The sequence below is a fragment of the Bos indicus genome, chromosome 2 (genome assembly GCF_029378745.1).
Source record: "Bos indicus isolate NIAB-ARS_2022 breed Sahiwal x Tharparkar chromosome 2, NIAB-ARS_B.indTharparkar_mat_pri_1.0, whole genome shotgun sequence".
Taxonomy (NCBI): Eukaryota; Metazoa; Chordata; class Mammalia; order Artiodactyla; family Bovidae; genus Bos; species Bos indicus.
In genome coordinates this window covers 85,460,034-85,486,320 of record NC_091761.1, presented here as the reverse complement: position 1 = coordinate 85,486,320, position 26,287 = coordinate 85,460,034, and the positions used below count along the sequence as shown (strand labels likewise).

Here is a 26,287-nt window from a genome sequence, read left to right as displayed (position 1 = left end):
TAGTGAGTCTAAGGCTATGAACACTTCTAAGACCAAAATGCCCTGTAATAAGGTTTTAACCATTTACATTCCACCAGCAGTACATGACAATGAAAACTCCATAGACACTTCTAAAATTATCTTTACGTGTTTCCCTTATAAGGCATTGTAATATGATGCTAGTTGACACCAGTGATGGTGGTTTGTTCCAATATCGTTGTATCATCAAAGGTGTTATCTGTACCCAGTGGTACCAGAAGTCTCAGCTATTCCTTTCATTGGTTACATTTTCCCATTTCATGATCCGCAAAAAGTGGGTACCACAAAAAGTGCTCAGGTTCCTGAAGTTCATGTCAAGTTGTGGTGTTTTCATGAATATAAGTACAATGCTTTTCAGACTTATTGTGCAAATGAATCCCCTGATAATCTGGTTCAAATGCAGATTCTAATTTAGTAGATCCAAGAGTGGGGCTTGAGGGTCAATATTCTAACTCCCAGGTGATGCTGATCCTGCTGTTCTGTTGGGCCACATTTTGAGTGTCAAGGGTTTAGGAAGTGGTCACCCCTTAACCAGGCGCTGGGCCTGAAGTTCCAAAAGGGTCTCTATTTTATTAGTTAATTCTTTAGATTTTAAACTATCATTAGTCATAACATATAGAGGTATCTTTTGAATGAGGAATAAAAGAATGACCTTTGCTGGAAAAGACTCTATTATATAAGGCAGCCAGTGATGAATGATACAGATAACAGGTACAATGGGGTATTTGAAGGCTTGAGGAAGGAGATGGGACTTGACTTGTGTTTAAAAAGCTTTGTTGAAGAATTTAAAGGACACTCCTAATTCTACTCTCTGTTTATCTGCTGACCTAGCTGACATATAGCATCAACTTCAGCTCTCTGGACAGTAATTCTAAAAGTTATCGTAAAAATTATAATATTTTAGATCAGATTTATATTAGTCAAGTCCTAAAACACCTTATTTAGAATCTTTGAAAATCTAGGGCTGATTAACCATTTGCTCTTAGAAGAAAATGTATTATTCAGAAAATAGCCTATTTTGATATTAGGCAGGGAATACATGTTAAATTTAAAGCATACTGAAGTGATTTCCCCAGGACAGTTCTGTATCTCTGTTCCATTTACTTATCTTTTTTTCCTTCGTTAGGGTCATGAAAAATGTGCCTTGTTAATACTTGACAAGATACAAGATGAGAGCCTTATTAATGCAAAAAACAATGCACTGCAGACGTAAGTGTGACTACTAAAGTGTGACTAAGTCCCAGATTCATAGTCATTTACTCGACCAACAATAAAAATGTGCTATATTCTAGGCTAGAGTTGGGGGATGCAGTGATGAAAGACACAAATCTGGCTTTTCCTTTCTGAAGTTCATGGTCACTATCTACAATTGCTGACCAAGCTAGACATTTTTAGTTAGAAATTTTCTTCTGATATGCCTTCATAGAATTTTGTGAGGTCTGTGTTTTTCCTTGCTGATATTTCTAAGGTAGTACTAAAAATATAGTGGTTGTTAGAAAATCTTATCAGCCTCCATATTTGAGGATAAACTATTTTTTAAATGTATTAGTTTTATGTATTCTTACTGGAAAACAAGTTTTATAAATCAGGTTCCCAGAATATGTTTGAAGCATTTAAGCTATTTGTGTTAATTATATTTTAATATAATTCAGTGTAATCCTTAGCATGAAAGACCTAAAAGCTGCTTCATTTTCCATTTTAGGAAATTACCTTTGCATTTGTTTTAAGATGCAAAGAATATATATGCAAAGAAATATAAGAATTTTTTTCCATTAAGATTTTTAAGCAGAATAGCAGAATATATTGTTTGACATTATTCTTTAAGATATTCTAAATTCAATAAAACTTCCTTTCATGCCTTTAGTAATAACAAGGTTTAAGATTATGTATATGGATGATAATGACATCAGTCATATTGATTTCATATTGATTAACTGTGTGAAACAGTGATTCAAATACTGATGTAGAAAGCAAGGGGTAAAGAACCTTCTAGAAAACACACCAGAACTTGAGTTCTTTCTCTGGCTCCCTGTGACTTGTCACTAAGGTTGTTTGAGGTGTAAAATATTTGTACAATAATATCTGCAGAAGAATTTGGGCCAATGTGGAAGAACAGTTGGATCTTTAGCTCTTCAGAAATCTTTTTTGAAAAAGTAAAAATACTCGTGTTATTTATAGATTCTCAAGTCCTTTCTTTCTTTCAACTACACAGACTACTCAAAATGCCACATTCTCATACAAATATGTATTGCGGTTGACACTCGGTGTTGTCTTTTTTTCAGACCCCTCCATGTGGCCGCACGCAATGGCTTGAAAGTGGTCGTTGAGGAGCTGCTGGCCAAAGGGGCTTGTGTACTTGCTGTAGATGAAAATGGTAAGTGGGAAAAGTAAGCCATTATTTCAGGTGCCAATGCACCTGCTGTGAAGCCAGAGGAAAATGGGAAAGCCAGGAGCTAGTTTAAAAAAGCAGTGAGAACTCTCTTTCCCTTGGAAGTTCCCTGTGTGTGAGCAGTCAACAAAGATAATTTGTCCTGTCTGTTGTTGTAAAACACATAGTCTCCCTGCAGTCCACCAGCGCCTTCCATATGCATGTCATGTTAGCAGCTGGTCTCAAACTCCTCAGCATGGGGGTTGAAATATGTTAGATACACTCAACTTGGTATTCGAATGAAATTTTAACTGCACATGCTGAAGAGTTAGGGATCACATGTGTCATGGGTGCATGCTCAAGGGCTCAAATTAAAACATCTTTGTATTTCAGTTCATTCTGAGATCAAACCTCTAGGTATTATTTTGCAGAACAGATCAGAACTTGTATTTTCAGTATGGATATTTGGGGAATATCCAAAAATTTTTAAATGAACATCTAGGCTTGAAACCTTCTTCTGATCTATACCACATTTCTTTTCTGAATGAACTAACTCTTAACAGAAGCTTTCTACTCTGTTTCCTAAGAAATTTAGAAACTCATGAGTATGAGAATTATATTAAACTACCATGCCTTTTAACTTTGGGGAGCAAAAGAGGAACTTCTGGATATTTATCAATTCAGTAGTTTTTTGAATGTGGCATTAATTGTGGCATTTAATTCAAGTATTATAAGATGTATTAACATAATTCAACTGCTTATTACAGGTATTGGAATTAGCAGCTCATGCCTATTTCTCAGAAGTAAGCAGCCATATGACATCATTAGCTGACTCCTATTAGTTTTGGTTTTGCAGCCCCATTTATCCTAGCATGTACCCCGCTCTGTCCCCAACCTGACTCATGTAGGAGATGCGAAAAGTTCTCTATTACTCCATCTCCTCAGTCTTCCTGCCCCACCTTCCCTCACCTTCTTATTACCACTATATGTATATACATTAATACTTTAGGGTTGGAGTTTTCTCCAAAATGACCCAAGAGACCAGAATGAATTAGTTTTGCCTTTCTGCAGTGTAAGTCTGCTATATCTGGGGCTTGTTCAGCCCATAGCAAACTCAAGAATAAGTGCACCAGGGTTGTATAACCACAGACTATATCAGAGCTTAGCTACACCCTAAAGGCCTAGGAACATTTGGGATGATTTTGTACCGCACTGCAATCTTAATTACTTATCACAGACCTTTGTGGAATGGAATGTTAAGGTATCTGTCCATTCTTGTTTGTCTTCATACCAGAGAGAGGACTTGTCTGTTAAGCGGGGAGGGGAGCAGAAATCAGGTCAAGTGCTAACAAATGATACAGCAAAAAATTAAGATTTTTGAGCCAGTGCCTCTGAATAAAATGAGCCAGTGGTTAGTAGAAAGTTTAGCCAGGAGAGGGGGCAGGCTAAACCTTTCCAGCCAATAGAATAAAGGTTGAATAAGGGTAGACTGAATCGAAGACTTCACCTACCTCCCCATGGCTCCTGCTTCATGTGTTGAAATAGTTTTCTCTTCCAGACCTGACCCATCAAGTTCACATAGTAGAGAATGACATGACTCCATGGCACACAGCAGTCTCCCCATACCTGTTACATTTAGGATTTGGGACTTTGGCTGGTGGTGTTGACATTATTTAAAATTCTGTTTAAGTTTCTTTTAAATGATAGTACATTTCACCACAACCAACCAGTGCTGTATCTCATCTACTCAAATGATTCCATCTCTCTAGAACCAGCTTCCTGGTGCATTCTTCATGTAAAGTATATATAAAGTGACAAAACAGTGTTACTGACTCTTACAGACACCTGATTCTCAACACCCTCTCTAATCTGACGGAAAGTCATTGTTCTCAGAATGAGAGTGCCCTGACCCCAGCCCAAGGCGCATGGTGTGTGTGCTCTCAAGTGGAAACAGCTTTCTGATTGTCCTGTGGCTGTTTTTGTTTTTTGTGGAATTGTGTCACACACACCGCCCCCCCTCATGTTTCTGTTCACTAGATGAAGACTGGAATCCTGCCTAACTCCGGATAATATAGTGCTTGTTGTTGTCATGTAAGCTGGGGAAGAAAAAAAAAAACCCTCCATCAAATGTCTACCCCTTCCTGGTCCCCTCCAGCCTCACCCCAAGCATGACTTGTGGGAAGTAACTCCTTTTGCCTGGCATGATTTCTAACTCGACATACATCTCCACGTGTGAGGTCGTTTGAGATGTACTGTGGGACGCTCACGCCACTTCTGGATTGCCCGGACTAACCACTGCCTTGTCTGCATTTACGCCCAGGTCATACCCCGGCCCTGGCTTGTGCTCCTAACAAAGACGTGGCTGACTGCCTGGCCCTCATTCTGGCTACCATGATGACTTTTTCTCCTTCCAGTACAATGACGGCTGTCAACTTCGTTTGTTTTAAAAAAGACAGTTTGAGCAGGACGACCCTCTCCAACCTGGGTAGCATGGTTAGCCTGTGCAGTAACAATGTAGGCTCTGAGGATGGGTACAATGAGAATGATTCTGATTCGGAAACTTTCTGATTTTGGACTGTAGAAGCTTTTCCTTGATCACCCATGTTGGAGGAAGGGAACAAAGCTTGAATTCCAGATGTATGTTGTGTTCAAGTATTATTATGGGCCGAGCTTCCAGAAGCCAGTAGAGAAGAAATTAATCAAGCCCAGGGAAGGCAGCTAGGCTGTAGGGCAAAGCTCTCACACAGTTGGGCCTTGGTTTTACTTTGTTTCATGTTTTCCTTAGAGCTGAGATACTTCTGTGAAAGTCTACCTCTCATTTTAAATATGGAATTAAAAAAAAAAAAAACATTTAATTCTTTTTCTTTGGGGATAATGCAACAAAGAGGGAGATTTTTTTTTTCTTTTTTTCATGTACTCACTCAGCAGTGAGTTCTCAAAAGTGTATCGATGTGACATTCATGTCCCCAAGGAAGGGAGGGAAGGGCTGGATAGGAGATGCCTCAAACCTCTGCTCAATTTGATGTTTACTTCCTTACTAGAAGCCAAAGGTAGAGGTGTTCATCTTCAGAAATAATGCCTGTAATAATCTTTTTTAAGGGAGTCCAATTATTCATAGGCTTCCCAGGTGGCGCTAGTGATATCCTCTCTATAGTGTACTGAAATATCCAGAACTTCTTTTTGAGGATTTTTAAGTTGCCAAATGAAGGGGAAAATCCACTGAAAATTGAACTTGCTCTTTTCATTTAACAAAAATATGGCACCCAGTGCTCCCTGTAAAAAGCCTGTGACTAATTTTCACCAAATGATTGAACCGGAATCACTTCAATAACATTTCAGGTGAAAATTATATTGCACCGAAACTTTTGAGATATATGCAAATATGAAACTACCCTTTATTAATTTGTCTGTAAATCAAAATACTAACTTTATTAAAAACATAACAGCCATCAGTATTGTTCATCAGTAGTGAAATGTTATATGAGCTTTTCGGTCAAAGTCATGCTCAGTGAGTGGAAGTGTGACTCCAAAAAAGAATGAAGTGAAAGCACGATGTAAAAATGGGTGAAATGGAAATTAAAGCCGATTAAAGTTGCTTCCTGATGAAATCATCGTAGTGAACACTGTGTCTGCTCCCTCTCCTCTGCCAAAGCTTCTAGGTCAAATGGACCCCGCTCCGCACCTGGAATAGCTGTACAAAAAGAAGAATGAGACTTTAAATTACACACGTACACATGCACATGTATATGTATGTATTTATCTGTGTCTGTAGTTCATCAGCCAGCTATACACGAGGACCAAAATGCTTCAGTCTAAAATTGAAGATTTAAATTGTTTTCCTTCAAAATGGAAGTAAGAACTGAAATAGCTTTTCTATGGAGTTAAAATGTAATCTTTTTGCGTAAGTCTTTATTGTATTTTATATTTCTTATGACACAGATTTCTAGCTGATGGCTTAACATTTGTAACTAATAATGTGTTTACCACAGCTTAATTTTTTGCCAAACTAGAGAAAATGTTCATATACTTTGATGTATATGTGTTTGTATTTATTTGAAATGAAACAAATGCCGAGGAAATATCCATTGTTTATTCTCTTTTAATTCTTACTTGGAATAACGAGGAAGCCGGAAAATATACAGAACTTTCCCTGGGCTGGCCTGCATTCCTGAGGGCAAGCCCAGAAATTCCACTGCTAAGGTTTCCAGCCAACCCTCAGGTTCTTCCACATCGGTTGAAAAAAGGTACAACATCCATGACTCAGCCTGTGTGTAGCCAGCTCAGAGCTTAGAATACACTGCAGTCCTTATGCTTTTCTTCGAGATGAAAACTGAAGTGGGTAGTGGGTCATGTGCACAAAGAGGGCCCAAAGAAAGATAAGGAAATTATCCTGAATGTGCTGAAAATCTCATGGTCCCAGCAGCCTAATGGGAAACTCTGTCAGTGTGTGGGCACATGTACCAAGAAGAGAAATACAAATCACCAGCTCATGCTATTTTCTACTTGAGGAAGAGACAGGACAGAAATATGTTGCATTAGAGTACTGCTCTCCAATATTTTATAATGGGTTCCATTTTCACTCTGGAAATTTCTATCTTAATGTATGTGAAATATTTTTTAAACAGTGTCCTAACATACCTAGATCAAATACAGATACCATATTATGTATTTCATCTAACTGTAAAAGTCTTCACTCTGTAATATTCTGGATTTTATTAAAAATTCATGTTGGGTTCTTCACAAATGAGAACTTGTTCAAAGGACTTATAAGAACTGGTATTAGTTTCATTGAAACCTTTTGTTTCACCACTGCCATTGTTTTTTTTTAATTCTTGGTGTTGTGTTCCTTTCTTTTCTCTGTCCTTTTTGTCTGCTTGGAGATGAGTTTTGAAAAAGTGGATAAATTGTTAATGAGCAATAATGACCTTACCTTTACCAAACCCCTGAAAGTAAGGGAGCTCTAACACTGCAGAAACGTGATACATTGTGGAGTCTTTTTCCAGAAGTGAATGGAAATCTTGCTCAGTTGGCCTTTAAAGCAGGAAACGCGATGCCTGATTTAATGGTGAAGCAGCGTTACCATTTCTCCTATAGAGTAGCACAGAGAACAAGAAATATTACGGCAAGGCAGTGACAGCTCTGCGACATTATCTCTGGAGCTGCATTCTGACTTTTCCCCAGTCTCACTGCCAGAAAGGAGGAGGACAAAAGAACAAAATAAAATCATGCCGTGAATTGCTTATTGAATCTCTCTCCCCCACTCTCTTTCTCTTTCTCCCTCTTCCCAAGACCAATTTTTTTCCCTTAAGGAACGACTTTAAAAACTGAGTTCTGTGTTTTTCACTCACATCTCTTAGAAAACTAGATTTGCCACATAGCTTTCTAAGAAAAACAAAAACAGAAAACATTGTGCTTTTAATTGAGTCTTGGTTGTTTTGTGCTTTTACCTTAATATGTTATTTTTAGACTGTATTTTAACCACAGCCACAGGGATCATGTTTCATTGCACTTACCTATTTGCCATGTCTGCCTATCCTTGGTAAATACATTACTATCTCCAAATTGCCTAAAATCTGCTATGATTCTACAGTAAATAGCTCAGGGGATTTCTATTTATCACTAATAAAAGGGCACCATAGTATGTTTTGGTACTTTAGGCAGTAAACAGCTGCTGGGTTTATTATTTTATTATTAAATTAGGACAAGAACATCAAATGGATTTGCTGCACTAGTAATCTTTGTACTGTTGAGCAACTTGGTTTGCTTATCTGTTGTGTTGGTTGAAGAACCCATCCCTTTTTTTTTGTCTTGTGATATGAAGTTAGAGTGCCTTTTTATATTTGTATATTCTGAAAATATTCTGTGAAATGTTTTGTATTTTTTTTCATTTGAGTGTTATCAGAGCAATATAATACCAGTGAATTTTCATTTCAGCCTTTCTTTGAATGTATAAAGTGTCTTTTTTCCTCTTTCCCCTTTTACCTGCTTTGAAATGAAAATGAAGATGCTGAAGTTTTCTATAGGAATTATGTTTGATTTTGCAGTGCTAAAATGCTTTCTTTTTACAAAACCATAAACCATAGGTCAGTGTTATAGGGGAAGAGCATTTTAAGATAGTGACAATCTGAGTGTGTGTATAAAATGTAATTCTATGCGTTTCTTATGCAGTGACCTAAAAATTCAATGCAAATATCTTTTGTTTGGTAGTTTTGTCTATATATTTTATGCTTTAGCATGTGCAATATATCTTTGCAAAACGTGATGATACAAATCTGGTGCCAGTGTTATATTTTGCATAACATATTTGTAACAGCATAAAATATTGTTTGATGATTTCAGTGGGATTTTGTCTGTAATGTTTTCTTATGAAAATTGGAGTTGAATGACTCTGGTAAATGCCATGACTATAAAAATGAGGAAATGACTTTTAGTTCAGTGAATGACTTTGAACCAATTGGAATCTTCTCAAGCACAGTTTAATACTTTTTCAACTACTGAATGCTAATCATGTCATGAAGTACTTAACTGTAATATACTATGGAAATGCATTCAGATGGTTATTTTTCCAAATAAAAGCGGTACAAATATTGTTGCAATTTGTGTTGTCTTTAAATTTTCCAGTTATGCTAATTTTGCCAATTATTATGCTAACTTAAACTTTTATCCCCTACTAAAGCCAAATTAACCTTAAACTTTTAAAATAATCAAGATAGAGATATATTTTCTATTTTTGTTTATATAATCACAATTAAAGCAAAATATTTCAGACAGATATTTTATGTTTATTTTACCTATTTATGCCGCCAACATTTTTTATAAAGCAGTTAAGCTGGCTTGCAACAAAAGATGTGATAAACTGGAAACAGGAAAATTAGGACAACAAAACAGAACTCAAACTACAGGAATTCTAAATTTAATGCAGTGGTTATAACTAAATTTGAGTTTGGTCTAAATTTTCTTATAGCTGAAGTAAGAGGGAGAAATGTGATTAATAATAATATATAATTATTTATATAATAATGTAATCTATATAATAAAGTCTACAGATCACATATATCAGAAAAGGAGAAACCTGTTCAGTTCAGTTCAGTTCAGTCGCTCAGTCATGTCCGACTGTTTGCGACCCCATGAATCGTAGCACGCCAGGCCTCTCAGTCTATCACCAACTCCCGGAGTTCACCCAAACTCCTGTCCATCGAGTCAGTGATGCCATCCAGCCATCTCATCCTCTATCGTCCCCTTCTCCTCCTGCCCCCAATCCCTCCCAGCATCAGGGTCTTTTCCAGTGAGTCAGCTCTTCGCATGAGGTGGCCAAAGTATTGGAGTTTCAGCCTCAGGATCAGTCCTTCCAAAGAACACCCAGGACTGGTCTCCTTTAGGTAGTGGTGGCACCCACAAAATTGTGAAATAAACCGTGTTTATCTTTGTTGCTGCCGCCACTACCAGGGTCTTAAGTTCATTCATTATTCATTTATTTCAGTCGCTCAGTCGTGTCCGACTCTTTGCGACCCCATGAATCGCAGCACGCCAGGCCTCCCTGTCCATCACCAACTCCCGGAGTTCACTCAGATTCACGTCCATCGAGTCAGTGATGCCATCTAGCCATCTCATCCTCTGTCGTCCCCTTCATAGTAACACAAGACCCAACTTTTCAGCACTGTCCTTAAAGATATACATAGAATTACCTCTCCATTTGTCTCACCATTCAAATGGTCTCTCCTTGGGTAATAACTCAGGAACAGTCCCTAGAAGCACTGAGAAACAGATTCCTAAGTATGGAATGTTCAGCTGATGAAAAAGAGATTGCCGCGGCACATGGGGAGGGAGGCACAGGAGGGAGTTTCCCGAGTTCCTCAGATCACTGTGTCCTAGAATGTTAACAGTTCTCACAGTCTAGCTGAATCTGATTACCACCTTTTTCATGAAGACACTGAATCCCAGAGAAGTTATTTAATTGCTCAAATTTGTGTGTATTAGTGATCTGAATACACATTTCTGTCTGTAGGTGTTCTCTCTTCTATGTTGATCTGCCATACCATGTTTTGTGGGTTTTTTTTTTTTTTCTGCTAGAGATGTTCAGAGAGGTATTGCTCTCTGCCTTGCCTTACTCCTTATTCAAGTATATAAACCTTAGTGTTTTTCAATCTTGAAGACTGTAGAGCAAGACATGGAACAACAGACTGCATCAAAATTGGGAAAGGAGTACATCAAGGGTGTATATTGTCACCCTGCTTATTTATATGCAGAGTGCCTCATGCAAAATGCCGGGCTGCATGAAGCTCAAGCTGGAATCAAGATTGCTGGGAGAAATATCAAAAACCTCAGATATGCAGATGACACCACCCTTATGGCAGAAAGGGAAGAGGAATTAAACAGCCTCTTGATGAAAGTGAAAGAGAAGAGTGAAAAAGCTGGCTTAAAACTCTACATTCAAAAAACTAAGCTCATGGCATCCAGGTCCATCACTTCATGGCAAATAGATGGGGAAACAATGAAAACAGTGACAGATTTTATTTTCTTAGCCGTGAAATTAAAAGACATGTGCTCCTTGGAAGAAAGCTCTGACAAACCTAGACAGTGTATTATAAAGCAGAGACATCACTTTGTTGACAGAAGTCTATGGTTTCTTCAGTAGTCATATACAGATGTAAGAGCTAGACCATTAAGAAGGCTGAGGGCCAAAGAATTGATGCTTTTGAACTATGGTGTTGGAGAAGACTCTTGAGGGTCCCTTGGACAGCAAGGAGATCCAACCATTTAATCATAAAGGAAATCAACCCTAAGTATTCATTGGAAGGTGAATATTGATGCTGAAGCTGAAGTTCTACTATTCTGGCCAGCTGATGTGAAGAGCCAACTCATTGTAAAAGAACCTAATTCTGGGAAAGACTGAAGGCAGTAGGAGAAGGGGACAACAGAGGATGAGATGATTGGGTAACATCACCAGTTCAATGAACATGAGTTTGAGCAAACTCTGGGAGATAGTGAAGGACAGGGAAGCCTGGCATGCTGCAGCCTGTGGAGTCACAAAGAGTTGGACACAACTGAAAGACTGAACAAAAAGAGCAGTGCTGCATAAATAGTGACTTAAAATAGTGACTGAGGGACTTCCCTGGTGGTCCAGTGGTTAAGAATCTGCCTAACAATGCAGGAGACATGGGTTCGATGCCTGGTCAGGGAACTGAGATCCCGCTTGCCTCAGGGCAACTAAGCCTGTGCACTGCAGCTACTGAGCCCACGTGCTCTGGAACCTGTATGCCAACACTAGAGAGTTCATATGCTGTAATGAAGATCCCACCTGCTGCATGTAAGACCTAAAGCAGATTAAAAAAAAAAAAAAGTGACTTAAAGCAACAAATGTTTATCATGTCACAGTTTCTGTGAGTTAGGAGTCCAGGCATAGTTTAGTTGGGTCTTCTGTCACAGGGTCCTTCACAGGTTATAATCACAGTGTTGGCTAGGGAAAGCTCTATTTCTCAGCTTAAACATGTGGTTATTGGCAGGATTCCTCATGGGTTGTTGGACTGAGGGCTTCAGTGCCTTGATGCAGTTGACTGACCTCAGTACCTTGTCAAATGGGCCTCTCCATAGGGCAACTCACAACATGGCAGCAAACTGAGAAAAGCCAGAGAGAAAAAGAGCAAGATAGAACTCACAGGTTTATAACTGAATCTTCAAGTGACATTCATTCATTTTTTTCCATAGGCTATTCATTAGAAACAAGTCACTAGGTCCATCCCACATGCACAGTCACATCCCACCAAAAGGTGTGAGGTGCAGAAGGCAGGAATCACTGGGAGCTGTTTTGGAAGCTATTCACCACCCTGGCTCTGTTAGTGTCCTTCAAGAGTGTAAATTCACACCAGGATCACTTTTTCCCAGTCATTACTAAGGAGCTTGTTTATTTGACTTCATAAATTCACCCATTCAGGAGATACATAAGGATCTCCTAATTTCACTTGTGCTCTTATAAGCAAGCAGAAAGGGAATAATGGCCTCTCACTGAGTGATTATATTGTTGGACATTGATGTGGCACTTTGTCTCCAAACTGCTTGTCAAAGGATTCCTCTTTCTAATGCCATTCTGTAGGTTTAGATCCCTGTACATCTAGCCCTCACTTTGCACACTTAATGTGTTCCAGAATTAGCTTGCAAGGCACAAGGCATTAAGCTAAAAGGCTATTAACACAACATAAAAATATTGTAGATAAAAGTACTGTATGAATTGTCTCTAGCAAATTTCATACTGAAGGTACATTTGCTGTAAAATATAAAGCAGCCACGGAGAAGGCAATGACACCCCACTCCAGTACTCTTGCCTGGAAAATCCCATGGACGGAGGAGCCTGGTAGGCTGCAGTCCATGGGGTCGCTAAGAGTCGGATATGACTGAGCGACTTCACTTTCTCTTTTCACTTTCATGCATTGGAGAAAGACATGGCAACCCACTCCAGTGTTCTTGCCTGGAGAATCCCAGGGACGGGAGAGCCTGATGGGCTGCCGTCATGGGGTCGCACAGAGTCAGACACGACTGAAGTGACTTAGCATAGCATAAAGCAGCCAAGATAATGACTGTGCCACTCATTCATTTTCAAGCACTCCAGGGGGTGATTGAAAATGTGTGGGTCTTAGTGGTTGGCACACTGATTAGGGAGTGGGAGGGCTTGCTACCAGCATTTACTTTACTTGTGTCAGCATTTGCTGGGCCAGGGATGCCACAGGTCCCGTTCATCCCAACATTCAACTCCCCACCCCCCATGCCACTGTGCCCCCACCTCACTGCTCATCTGCTCACTCTCCTCCCATTTCTGAACCATATCTTCATCACTTTATTACTTGTGAAGCTAGCTATATTTTTAAATCTGTCTTCACAGGGAATTGCATAAGCATGCTGTAATATACATCCGCTCCTAAAGAGCGCGCACAAGCTTAAGAAAAAGGACTTCAGAAGGCAATGTCAAGTACAGGTTCCCCAGTTGTGTCCTTTTCTAGGTGAGATTGAATGTAGGTGAGTGGAGAAAAGCGCTACACAGATCTGAGACAGATATTTAATTCCTTTGTTATTAAACACTCAAATGCATGCCTGCACATGTATGTTTCTTGTCTTAAGCAAGGAATGATTGCATCCTCTTCACAAGTGGGGAAACCCTGCTTATAAGGACAGAAACATTTTGGCCCACAATTCACAGCAGGATCTGGCAACAGCATTGTTGACTCACGTGGTTCTCTGAGCCCTGCTTGGTGGACAGTTTCTAAATACCATTTTCTACCTTTAAAGGACAATTTAATGAAGCATATTTAATATGTAGAAGAGTTTTCTAGTTTTCAAAAGTAAAAATGTTGAAGCAGTACTTACAGCATAAAAATCTCACCTGTGTCTATGTTCAGTTGATAAAGTACCCAGCAATTTGAAAACCTGAAACAACTCATATTTCTTATAGTTGGGTTCCATAATTACAAACATCTAGGTTCAAATCTGCATGGCAAGATACTGCCAGCCATATAGCGATCAGAGGAGAAAACAGGGAGAGGGGACAGTGCCAAGAACCAAAGGCAGGAATGAGTGCGGCATGTTCTGGGAACAGAAATGGACCAATATGACCAAAGACTTGTGGGGTAAAGAATGGTGGTATGAGATGAGATCATGAGTGGTCTGAGGCCAGACCCTATAAAATTGAGCTAGGAGAAAGGAGTTTCTATTTTATTCTTAATGTCATAAAAAATCTACTGAAAAAATGTAAGCAGAAGAATGGCTGTGGTCCTATATCATTTTTAAATGATCACTCCCGACTGCTAAAGGAAGGCAAGAGAGGAACCCAACTGACTGGTTAGGTGGCTAGTGCAGTACTCTGGATGAGCAAAAAACACGGTGGCTTGGATTGATACGGCAACAAGAGAAATAGAATGTGGAACAATTTGGGTACTTTTGAAGGCAGAGTTGATGGACCTTTCTGATGGTTTTATATCAAGTAAACAATATAGAGTTTGGGGGAGAGGCTGGGACTGAAGTCATATGAAATTATAAGGAGCAGAGGGATTGCCTTGGGAGTAAATGTAGAGAGAGATGAACCATGAATTGTGGGCCCTCCAACATTTAGACACTGGGAAGAGATGGTCTAGCAGAGAAGACCAGGAGAGAGTGGCTAGTGAGGCAGGAGGAAAAGCTAGAGATCTAGATGTCCCTGAAACCTAGGAAATAAAGAATGTATGGAAGGAGGGTCAGTTGTACCTACTGTCTCAATTGCTTCTGGGAGGTCAAATAAGATATGACACAGTGAGACCACTGGATTTGGCAACATAGAGTTTATTAGTGACTTTTGCAAGAATAGATACACTGGAGTGGTAAGGACAACAATCCAAAGCGGCTGGTTTAAGGAGAGAAAGAAAGAGAAGGTAAAAGAAAGAAGAAAAATGAGGCAGTAGCTGGAGGAGGATGTAGACTAGAGAGAATGTTTGTCTTTTAAGATAGGGGATGCTATACTATGTCAATGCTAAGGGGAATGTCTGGGAGTGAGCAGGAAGAAGGTGCAAGAAGGGATGGGAAAGTTATTTTAGAAAGACCATTTTAGAGCAGCAGAGGAAAACTGATTGAGTAGGGTTTAGTACACTTGAGATTTATGACCATGAATTTAAATGGTTATCAGTAATCCTGGTAGGTTTTTTTCATCAATGTTGGTACAGGCATAGAGTAAGTAGATAGTGGAACTTAAACAGGGACAGAGCTCTGCCAAATGAGTGCAAGGGGAGTTATGGAACTAAGATGCATTCAAGAGACATGATTATATAGATCGTGGATTCTAAACTGGGTAAGGAGGGAAATGAAGACGTGAGGGAGCTGATGGATGGTGAAAAAGTAGCCCATCACTGGATTGAAGTTCTTGGTAAAATAGAGGAATTGTTGAATTATAGCACCAGAGTTGGTAAGCTAAACATGAGGTGCTTGAAGTGAAGATTTTAGAAGTGGTACTTTTTTATATTGATGACCAACCTAGGTAGCATATTCAAAAGCAGAGACATTACTTTGCCAACAAAGGTCTGTCTAGTCAAGGCTATGGTTTTTCCTGTGGTCATGTATGGATGTGAGAGTTGGACTGTGAAGAAGGCTGACCGCCGAAGAATTGATGCTTTTGAACTGTGGTGTTGGAGAAGACTCTTGAGAGTCCCTTGGACTGCAAGGAGATCCAACCAGTCCATTTTGAAGGAGATCAGCTCTGGGATTTCTTTGGAAGGAATGATGCTAAAGCTGAAACTCCAGTACTTTGGCCACCTCATGTGAAGAGTTGACTCATTGGAAAAGACTCTGATGCTGGGAGGGCTTGGGGGCAGGAGGAGAAGGGGGCAACAGAGGATGAGATGGCTAGATGGCATCACTGACTCGATGGATGTGAGTCTGAGTGAACTCCGGGAGTTGGTGATGGACAGGGAGGCCTGGCGTGCTGCGATTCATGGGGTCGCAAAGAGTCGGACACGACTGAGCGACTGAACTAAACTGAAGTAAGGAACATAATCAAAGGAATGGATGGTTGAAAATGATAGAAGGAAAAACCATTGGAGATGAAGTAAAAAAACTGAAGAGGCCAACATAATAAATGGCTTGAGAACCACTTAACATAGAATTTGAGCAGAATTGATGAGAAAATTTGGCCACTTCAAAATATCAAAATTTTACTTTAATACACACTCAAAACTGATTTATTATCAGACCGATGTTTGGTTCCAGGATGAGGATGAAGCTTTTAAAGAAGTAAGAATGGTCAAGTGCATTTCTGTTTAAAAAAAAAAAAAAGAACAACCAGACCTTGACTGGAATACAATGACAGGTTTTATGACCATATGGTTTAACCTAAATGTGTTTATGAGGCTCTTCAGAAAATAGGACAGATGGCTAAGAGCTGCAGAGTGAACGAAAGAAGTGTGTGGAACAGACAAACGTCTTACTGATCACAAAGAAAAATTCAATACTTCCCAGTGGGCCTTCCACAGAGGACAAAAGACTAAATTCATTGGAATTCTGTACTGCTCTGTAAGTGAAAACTAAATTTGCTTTAAAATACTAACTTATCCTGAAATCTCAATTTTTAACAACAACAAAAATGTTAATTTGGGCTTATAATTCCCCTCTGAATTTCTCTTTTCAGAAATGTTTTCTCCTTTTCCAAGTCCATGCTATAATTTTATGTTGCTTGACATGTTTTATTAATATGTTCTTCAGGCCTAAGATTTATTCCTTGGTATTTTGGTATTACTTAAAATCTGTAAAAACTGTTAGAGGACTGTTAATGGATAATTGATGCATTTTCTGCTTAACTTTATTCACAAGGGTTTACATATTAGCATGTAAATTATGACTAGGCTGCTAGGCCTATTTCATTTTGGCATTAATGCTACCAAAAGCTGATAAAGGGCTCAGTTGGTACCATCTGGAAGCTTGATTTGTGATGTCACAGCTGACACTAGAAGTTAGTTTGAGGAAACTAATTAATTTCTCACGTTTCAGAAATTGAAAAAGAAAAGTCTTTCATGATGCTAAGAGTATTTCACAGAGATAATACCATATTTTCCAGTGTATATTAATTCCAGTAGTCTTATTTTCCTTGCTGTCAGCCTCATAATCTGACAGAGACTTGGGTAGTGCAAAGCAGAAAATATCTGTTAAAATTCACATATATGTTTATAGGTGCCTATATATTGTATGATCGTGGGCAAAGATGTGGCAGGACTTAACAGTGTTAAAGCAGGAAGGTATAAGGAAGTAGTGAAATTGTAGCTAATTGGAAAAATGTACTTGACATAATTATGAAAATATAAAATGTGGAATATACATTTATTGTAATATAAAAATATTACAAAAATAGGTTAAAGTTGAATATGTTTATAAGTGAGAGTTAGAAGGTAACATAAATTAAAACATTGATTTAATTAAATGACAGACTTGTAAGCAACTTTTGCTTTGAATTTGTGTTGTTTATTGTTTTTACAATAAAGTTTTTAAAACAAAAGGAGACTGGGATGCATAAATAGAGACTGGGAGGTAAATTCCTCATTCTAATTAGTACTGGGTTAATTACATTCATTAGAACCAGCTCTAAGCTCCCTAGTTAAAGAGGAAGGAAAGACCCTTGAAGATGTTCCAGTAAAAACCACAGATACATTAAGAATTGAAGAATATATCCTTTGAGGAAGAGTAAAATGAACTGAATTTAAACAGCTTAAAAGTTTCCTTAACTGTAAAATATGGAGATTTGACTCAGTAATTTTTCATACCCTTTCAGCTCTGAATTTTTAAATTCTTAGATCTGTTAGTCAACAGAGTAACTGCCAATTGCCTACAGCATCTGAAGCAGTAAACTGGGCATATGCATATGCTTGGGAATAAACTTGGTTGTAGGTTGACTACACTAATAGTCCTTCCATCAGATGAAGAATTCCTTTTAGATGAAAGAGATTAAGGACATGTGCCCTTCCTCCTCTGAGCAAGAAAATCAATGGGCTTTAACTACAGCAGAATGAATTTGGTATCATGAAAAGCTATCTGAAAAAATGTGTAGTAAATGTAGATGCGGTTCATACAAGACTGATTGTCAAGTCCCTTCACTGGAGACTTTCGGGATCAAGGTGGTCACTCATCACTCTAGGATGGTGTTAGAGAGATGTCAGATGGCCAGTGTGCTCCATAGCCTAGAACTCTTTCAAGCACCATGTACTACATCTCTACCAGTTTGTTTCAGATACTCAAATGTATGTCCTCTCTTCCTTGAATAGCCTGTAAGTTATCATGTTCTGTGCCATCAAAATCCATTCCATCCCCAAGATAAGAACAAAACAGACACCCTAGATTCCTCTCCTTTGTTATCCTTATCCAATTGGTTAGGAAGTCCTCTTCCTTCTAAGTCTTTTAAATGTCTTTTGAACAAGTTACCTAATTTCTTTATCCACTACTCCTATTTCAGACCCTCTTTATAGAACTCTGCAATAGTGTCTTAATTAATCTCTTTGCCTTAAGTCTTGCCCTTCAATTTTTTTTTCAAAATTGCTGTCAAAATATGTGTGTTTTGTTTTTTTTTTAAGTTCAGGCTCTTTAGCCTGAAGAAACATCTGCCTCATCTCTTGATCTTTATTTCCCATCGCTTGCACTGCTCATTCACCCTAAACAATAGACAGTTTAGAAGGCCTGAGGACTTCTCCTTTCACACATTCCTGCCTCTGTTTGTGTTAGTCTTTTTACCTAGAATGCTCCTTCCTTTTTATGCCTTTTGAACTCAACTTTTCAAGCCCAGATCAAATATCACCTCTTATCAAGTGTTTCCTAAGCTTTTATCTATAAACAAGAGGCAGAAATAATTATTCTTCCTCTGTGTAGTGATGTTGATCATATTACCTTCCATTGTGTAATTACATACACAATAAAGATGAAATATTTTGTGTCTGTGTTCCTCACTTCCCATCTCTTCCCTGCCACATGTGAAAGGAAAGTTTGAATCTTTTCTGGGTAAAAGAATAAAGAGTGGCTTAAAAAGTGGAATGAAAAGGGAGCAGAAATCAATAAAGAGTTCTGAGAAAGGTAGTGTCGCCATCAGGGCTGAAAACATGTGAGGTTCTGGGTAGTCAAAAGTCTGTAAGTATGATGAATTAAATTGAGACTTCTTTAATATTATATGAAAAACATAAAGATTAAAATATATTTTTAATTACTACTTAGAAATTAGACTATGCTTCCCACACAGTCTAAACCACATAGAGCCCTAACATTTAGTTAAGTTACCTATATCTGTTGTCTCTTAGCTCTACTTCATATTTGTTTCAGTACCTAGGACGGTACATTTTTTCAATACCAATGACTTGATAAGTAAATATATGAATTGTATCTGGCTCTTCTAAGAAAATGCCACAGGTTTCCAAGTTAACAATAATGAACATTTCTAGGTGTGTCACTTTCACTTTGCTGAATACTCAAACACTAGTGGTCCTTGAGACCAGGCCAGCAGAGGAAAGGACTGTACATTGCAAAGGAATATAGGCATAGAGGCCTGGGTGAAAGCCCGGGGTGGAAGGACAAGATGTCAGAGTATCCAAAGCAAGTTTTAGAGTGGGTTTAGTGTGGCACCTCTGGTATTATACACTGTATTATACACTGGTATTATACCTCTGTATTATACACTGTCACACACTTTCAGGGATTAAAAATAAAAGAAAAAATATGATGCAATAAACGTTATTTCTGAAGTAAGACACAAACTGCTTGGTTTTCTACCTTTCCAGCTTGTGGTCTTTGTGGGACCAGTTCCTAGAACCAATTTCAGTAGGATCCTTGAAGAAATCAAATATTCTCAGTCAACCAACTCCATTTCCACATGCAATCTTTTGTATTCTTCCTTAGTTACTTTCCCTTCTGGGATAAGTCTTTTAAATTACTATTACCTTAGTATCAGTTAAGTTCAGTCGCTCAGTCGTGTCTGACTCTTTGCAACCACATGAATCGCAGCATGCCAGGCCTCCCTGTCCATCACCAACTCCTGGAGTTCACTCAGACTCACGTCCATCGAGTCAGTGATGCCATCCAGCCATCTCATCCTCTGTCGTCCCCTTCTCCTCCTGCCCCCAAGCCCTCCCAGCATCAGGGTCTTTTCCAATGAGTCAACTCTTTGCATGAGGTGGCCAAAGTACTGGAGTTTCAGCTTTAGCATTATTCCTTCCAAAGAAATCCCAGAGCTGATCTCCTTCAGAATGGACTGGTTGGATCTCCTTGCAGTCCAAGGGACTCTCAAGAGTCTTCTCCAACACCACAGTTCAAAAGCATCAATTCTTCGGCACTCAACCTTCTTCACAGTCCAACTCTCACATCCATACATGACCACAGGAAAAACCATAGCCTTGACTAGACAAACTTTTGTTGGCAAAGTAATGTCTCTGCTTTTGAATATGCTATCTAGGTTGGTCATAACTTTCCTTCCAAGGAGTAAGTGTCTTTTAATTTCATGGCTGCAGTCACCATCTGCAGTGATTTTGAAGCCCCCCCCCCCCCCGCAAAAAATAAAGTCTGACACTGTTTGCACTGTTCCCATGACTACATAAAACTGTGAGAATTGTTTTTCAGGTTCTTAATTTTAGCCCTTGCAATATATTGAATTTCTTCTTCAATAAGTGTAATTGTATTGCAGGCTCAGCTTTCATTACCATTGTACAAAATTGAGTTCTATATTGTTGATTGCATGCAATTATTTATGTAGTTAGTTTTTAAAGATCTAGTTTGCATCAATTTAAATTCAGGCACTGATGTCACGTTTCTGTACATGTTTTCCACGTTTGAGTATTTCTTATCTCCCATTTTGAGAAAATTAATATAATTGCACTTTTTCTTTTCTTTCTTTCATTTTTTTTAAACAGCGACCCAGGCTGTTAACCATTCAGAACCCAAGAACATGGGTCAATTGTATAACAGGGGCCCTGAAGGAACAGTTATGAATCGGAGCGTGCTTTATCCCAGCCACAGAATGCAAAGGGTTACACTCTGCAGGAGCTGCAGGAACTGTGGTGGGGGAGGGCAGTGAGTTTCCTTACCCTTTCTGCCTGGGAACATTCACCCTTTATCTGAAAGCAGGCAATGGCAACCCACTCCAGTACTCTTGCCTGGAAGATCCCATGGACGGAGGAGCCTGGTAGGCTGCAGTCCATGGGGTCGGGAAGAGTCGGACAGGACTGAGCGACTTCACTTTCACTTTTCACTTTCATGCATTGGAGAAAGAAATGGCAACCCACTCCAGTGTTCTTGCCTGGAGAGTCCCAGAGACGGGGGAGCATGGTGGGCTGCCGTCTATGGGGTCGCACAGAGTTGGACATGACTGAAGCGACTTAGCAGCAGCAAGGTACTAATACTTCCCCTTCCACTTTTAAAATAGAAGACAAGGGTGCTTGCCTCAAAAACTAGAACTGGGTAAGATTTCTAGTTCTAAAAGCTTCTAAAAGGTCTTGTAGATCTTCATAGAACCATTCAACTTCAGCTTCTTCAGCGTTACTGGTTGGGGCATAGACTTGGAATACTGTGGTATTGAATGGTTTGCCTTGGAAACGAACAGAGATCATTCTGTCGTTTTTGAGATTGCATCCAAGTACTGCATTTCGGACTCTTTTGTTGACCATGATATGGCTACTTCATTTATTCTAAGGGATTCCTGCCCACAGTAGTAGACATAATGGTCATCTGAGTTAAATTCACCCATTCCAGTCCATTTTAGTTCGCTGATTCCTAGAATGTCGACATTCACTCTTGCCATCTCCTTGAGAAACCTATATGCAGGTCAGGAAGCAACAGTTAGAACTGGACATGGAACAACAGACTGGTTCCAAATAGGAAAAGGAGTACGTCAAGGCTGTATATTGTCACCCTGCTTATTTAACTTATATGCAGAGTACATCATGGGAAATGCTGGGATGGAAGAAGCACAAGCTGGAGTCAAGATTGCTGGGAGAAATATCAATAACCTCAGATATGCAGATGACACCACCCTTATGGCAGAAAGTGAAGAGGCATTAAAGAGCCTCTTGATGAAAGTGAAAGTGGAGAGTGAAAAAGTTGGCTTACAGCTCAACATTCAGAAAACGAAGATCATGGCATCTGGTCCCATCACTTCCTGGGAAATAGATGGGGGAACAGTGGAAACAGTGTCAGACTTTATTTTTGGGGGGGGGGCTCCAAAATCACTGCAGATGGTGACTGCAGCCATGAAGTTAAAAGACGCTTACTCCTTGGAAGAAAAGTTATGTCCAACCTAGATAGCATGTTCAAAAGCAGAGACATTACTTTGCCAAACAAAGATCCGTCTAGTCAAGGCTATGGTTTTTCCTGTGGTCATGTATGGATGTGAGAGTTGGTCTGTGAAGAAAGCTGAGTGCTGAAGAATTGATGCTTTTGAACTGTGGTGTTGGAGAAGACTCTTGAGAGTCCCTTGGACTGCAAGGAGATCAGCCCTGGGATTTCTTTGGAAGGAATGATGCTAAAGCTGAAACTCTAGTACTTTGGCCACCTCATGCAAAGAGTTGACTCATTGGAAAAGACCCTGATGCTGGGAGGGCTTGGGGGCAGGAGGAGAAGGGGACGACAGAGGATGAGATGGCTAGATGGCATCACTGACTCGATGGACGTGAGTCTGAGTGAACTCCGGGAGTTGGTGATGGACAGGGAGGACTGGCGTGCTGCGATTCATGGGGTTGCAAAGAGTCGGACATAACTGAGCGACTGAAGTGAACTGAAGTGAACTGAAGATTTCTTGAGCACTTTGGAATTCTTTTAGGGTGCGCTTTATAAGAACACAAGTTATTTCTTTTATTGTTAAATTATATTCCTGTCATCAATAATTCTCCAAGCATAGCCTTTTTTATGAAAAGGCTCAATGCTATAAATCACTGAGCAATAAAAGAACTTTATCATGAGGGTGGAGTCAAAGGCATGCAAAAAAAAAAAAAAAAAATCAGTCTCTGATTAAATTACCTTTGTCCCCCATTTCCTGTGGTGTACTGCTTGTTGGACAGAAAGGGAGAGGGAGCAGGGAAGATGGAAAGTAGGAGAAACAGATCAAAATGGGAGCCCCGAAACACACATTGAAAGAGAGGGAAGAAACCAAGTGTGTGGAGACAAAAAACAAAAACGTGCCTGATGGAAATGAAGTCCACTGACATGGGAAGGAAAAATAAATCCTGTCCTGAATGATAAGACAGGAAAGAAATCAGACAGTGGAAACTCAGGAGTGAGCATGGGAGAGAATGTGGTCATAATTTGAAATGAGTTCTGGGCTATACAAAATTCAAGTGCCACACTTTGCAGACCAACTCTAAGGAAAATGAGGCTTTCTTTTTCCCTTGTTTCATTATCCAGTTTATATCATCCATAAAGAATTAACATGGGAGCCCCATGTTAGCTAATTTATACTATGAAAATATTCTTAAATGGTCTTAAATGAATAATTAATAGCAGTCACATTTGTGGGCATATAATAATTCAGTTCAGTTCAGGTCAGTCTCTCAGTCATATCTGACTCTTTGTGACCCCATGAACTGCAGCATGCCAGGCCTCCCTGTCCATCACCAACTCCCATAGCCTACCCAAACACATGTCCGTTGAGTTGGTGATGCCATCCAACCATCTCATCCTCTGTCATCCCTTCTCCTCTTACCCTCAATCTTTCCCAGCATCAGGGTCTTTTCAAAGGGGTCAGCTCTTCGCATCAGGTGGCCAAAGGATTGGAGTTTCAGCTCCAACATCAGTCCTTCCAGTGAACACCCAGGACTGATCTCCTTCAGGATGGACTGGTTGGATCTCCTTGCAGTCCAAGGGACTCGCAAGAGTCTTCTCCAACACTACAGTTCAAAAGCATCAATTCTTTGGCGCTCAGCTTTCTTTATAATCCAACTTTCACATCCATACATGACCACTGGAAAAATCATAGCCTTGGCTGGAATGGACCTTTGTTGGCAAAGTAATGTCTCTGCTTTTTATATGCTGTCTAGGTTGGCCATAACTTTCCTTCCAAGGAGTAAGCGTCTTTTAATTTCATGGCTGTAATCACCATATGCAGTGATTTTGGAGCCCAGAAAAATAAAGTCAATCACTGTTTCCATCATTTCCTCATCTATTTGCCATGAAGTGATGGGACCGGATGCCATGATCTTCGTTTTCTGAATGTAGAGTTTTAAGCCAACTTTTTCACTCTCCTCTTTCACTTTCATCAAGAGGTTCTTTAGTTCTTCTTCATTTTCTGCCATAAGGGTGGTATCATCTGCATATCTGAGGTTATTGATATTTCTCCCGGCAATCTTGATTCCAGCTTGTGCTTCATCCAGCCCGGTGTTTCTCATGATGTACTCTGCATATAAGTTAAATAAGCAGGGTGACAATATACAGCCTTGACGTACTGCTTTTCCTATTTGGAACCAGTCTGTTGTTCCATGTCCAGTTCTACCTGTTGCTTCCTGACCTGCATATAGGTTTCTCGAGAGGCAGGTCCGGTGGTCTGGTATTCCCATCTCTTTCAGAATTTCCCACAGTTTGTTGTGATCCACACGATCCACACAGTCAAAGGCTTTGGCATAGTCAATAAAGCGGAAATGGTTTTCTGGAACTCCCTTGCTTTTTCAATGATCCAGCGGATGTTGGAAATTTGATCTCTGGTTCCTCCGCCTTTTCTAAAGCCAGCTTGAACATCTGGAAGTTCACGGTTCACGTATTGCTGAAGCCTGGCTTGGAGAATTTTGAGCATTACTTTACTAGCGTGTGAGATGAGTGCAATTGTGTGGTAGTTTGAGCATTCTTTGGCATTGCCTTTCTTTGGGATTGGAATGAAAACGGACCTTTTCCAGTCCTGTGGCCACTGTTGAGTTTTCCACATTTGCTGGCATATTGAGTGCAGCACTTTCACAGCATCATCTTTTTGGATTTGAAATAGCTCAACTGGAATTAGATCATCTCCAATAGCTTTGTTTGTAGTGATGCTTCCTAAGGCCCACTTGAATTCATATTCCAGGATGTCTGGCTCTAGGTGAGTGATCACACCATCATGATTATCTGCGATGTGAAGATCTTTTTTGTACAGGTCTTCTGTATATTCTTGCCACTTCTAAATGTCTTCTGCTTCTGTCAGGTCCATACTATTTCTGTCCTTTACTGAGCCCATCTTTGCATGAAATGTTCCCTTGGTATCTCTAATTTTCTTGAAGAGATCTCTAGTCTTTCTCATTCTATTGTTTTCCTCTATTTCTTTGCATTGATCACTGAGGAAGGCTTTTTTATTTCTCCTTGCTCTTCTTTGTAACTCTTCATTCAGATGGTTATATCTTTCCTTTTCTCCTTTGCTTTTTGCTTCTCTTATAATGGTTATTACCCCCTTTTTTATTTTCTCCGTCTACCCTGCTTCAAAATAAGGATTCTATTTAAACCTCTCCATGTCTCTCTAACTTAAATGTATATAATTAACAGTTTGGACATTCTTACCAGTTTTCTGATCCATCTCAGTTAAAGGCCCAAGTTCCTGCATTTTATCTCCTTCTAGTCAAACTTCCTTCTCGTCTTCTTACTCTTTTTCTCTATCATCTTTTCTCAAAGTGTGGTCTGCAAATATTTGGCATCCCAGGGATCCTTTCAAGGGTTCATAAGATTAACAAAAAAAAAAAAAAAGTTTTTCATAATAATTCTAACTCCCTTTCTCACTGATGGAGCTGACAGCAAGTTTCATAGTAGACCCGTTGGTGCCTTAGCACCACTGGAACTGTGTTGGTTGTTACTGTATTCTCCACTGTCACACACTTGCAGTAAAAGAAGGGTGATACAATAAAAATGATCAATTTCACTGGCCCTCAGTACTTGAAGAAATGAAAGTAGGCATAAAGCACTTGAACTGCATACTGAAGTACGATGGTTTGAGCACTTGTGGGACTGTTACAGCTACTAACTGAATTAGCTGCTTTTTCATGGAAAACCATTTTTACTCGACAGGTCAACTGATGAGATGAACCATGGTTATTCACACTTGGCTATTTAGCAATAATTTTCTTGAAAATGTGTGAAGTGAGCCCATTACTTCAAGGAATACAACTTGACAGTATGTTTAAATGAATTAATTGTGTACTTCAAAAACTTTTCAGTATTAATTTTCTAATGTAGTTAAAGGTTTTTTAAAGTATGCAGTTAATTCATTTAAACATACTGTCAAGTTGTATTCCTTGAAGTAATGGGCTCACTTCATTCATTTTCAAGAAAATTATTGCTAAATAGCTGAGTCTAAATAACCATGGTTCATCTCATCAGTTGACCTTTCGAGTAAAAATGGTTTTCCATGAAAAAGCATCTTAACCCCCATAGGGCTTCCCTGAGGGCTCAGATGGTAAAGAATTAGCCTGCAGTGCAGGAGGACCA

At 39.4% G+C, this 26,287-nt stretch overlaps 1 protein-coding gene across 14 annotated transcripts in view; it reads left to right on the top strand.

The window, feature by feature from the left end:
• Positions 1-8,982, top strand: part of ANKRD44 (ankyrin repeat domain 44) — a 320,547-nt gene extending 311,565 nt beyond the window's left edge. For 11 of the 14 annotated variants that reach the window (XM_070769730.1, XM_070769741.1, XM_070769735.1 and 8 more), the window contains 3 exons: positions 1,145-1,227; positions 2,301-2,392; positions 4,707-8,982. In XM_070769730.1, coding sequence (XP_070625831.1) covers positions 1,145-1,227; positions 2,301-2,392; positions 4,707-4,954 — 423 coding nt within the window. In that variant the 3' untranslated portion in view covers positions 4,955-8,982. Of the gene's footprint in view, positions 1-1,144; positions 1,228-2,300; positions 2,393-4,423 lie in introns of all 14 variants that reach the window. The other 3 variants (XM_070769783.1, XM_070769786.1, XM_070769790.1) reach the window with 2 other exon arrangements.
• The last annotated feature ends 17,305 nt before the right edge of the window (positions 8,983-26,287 follow it).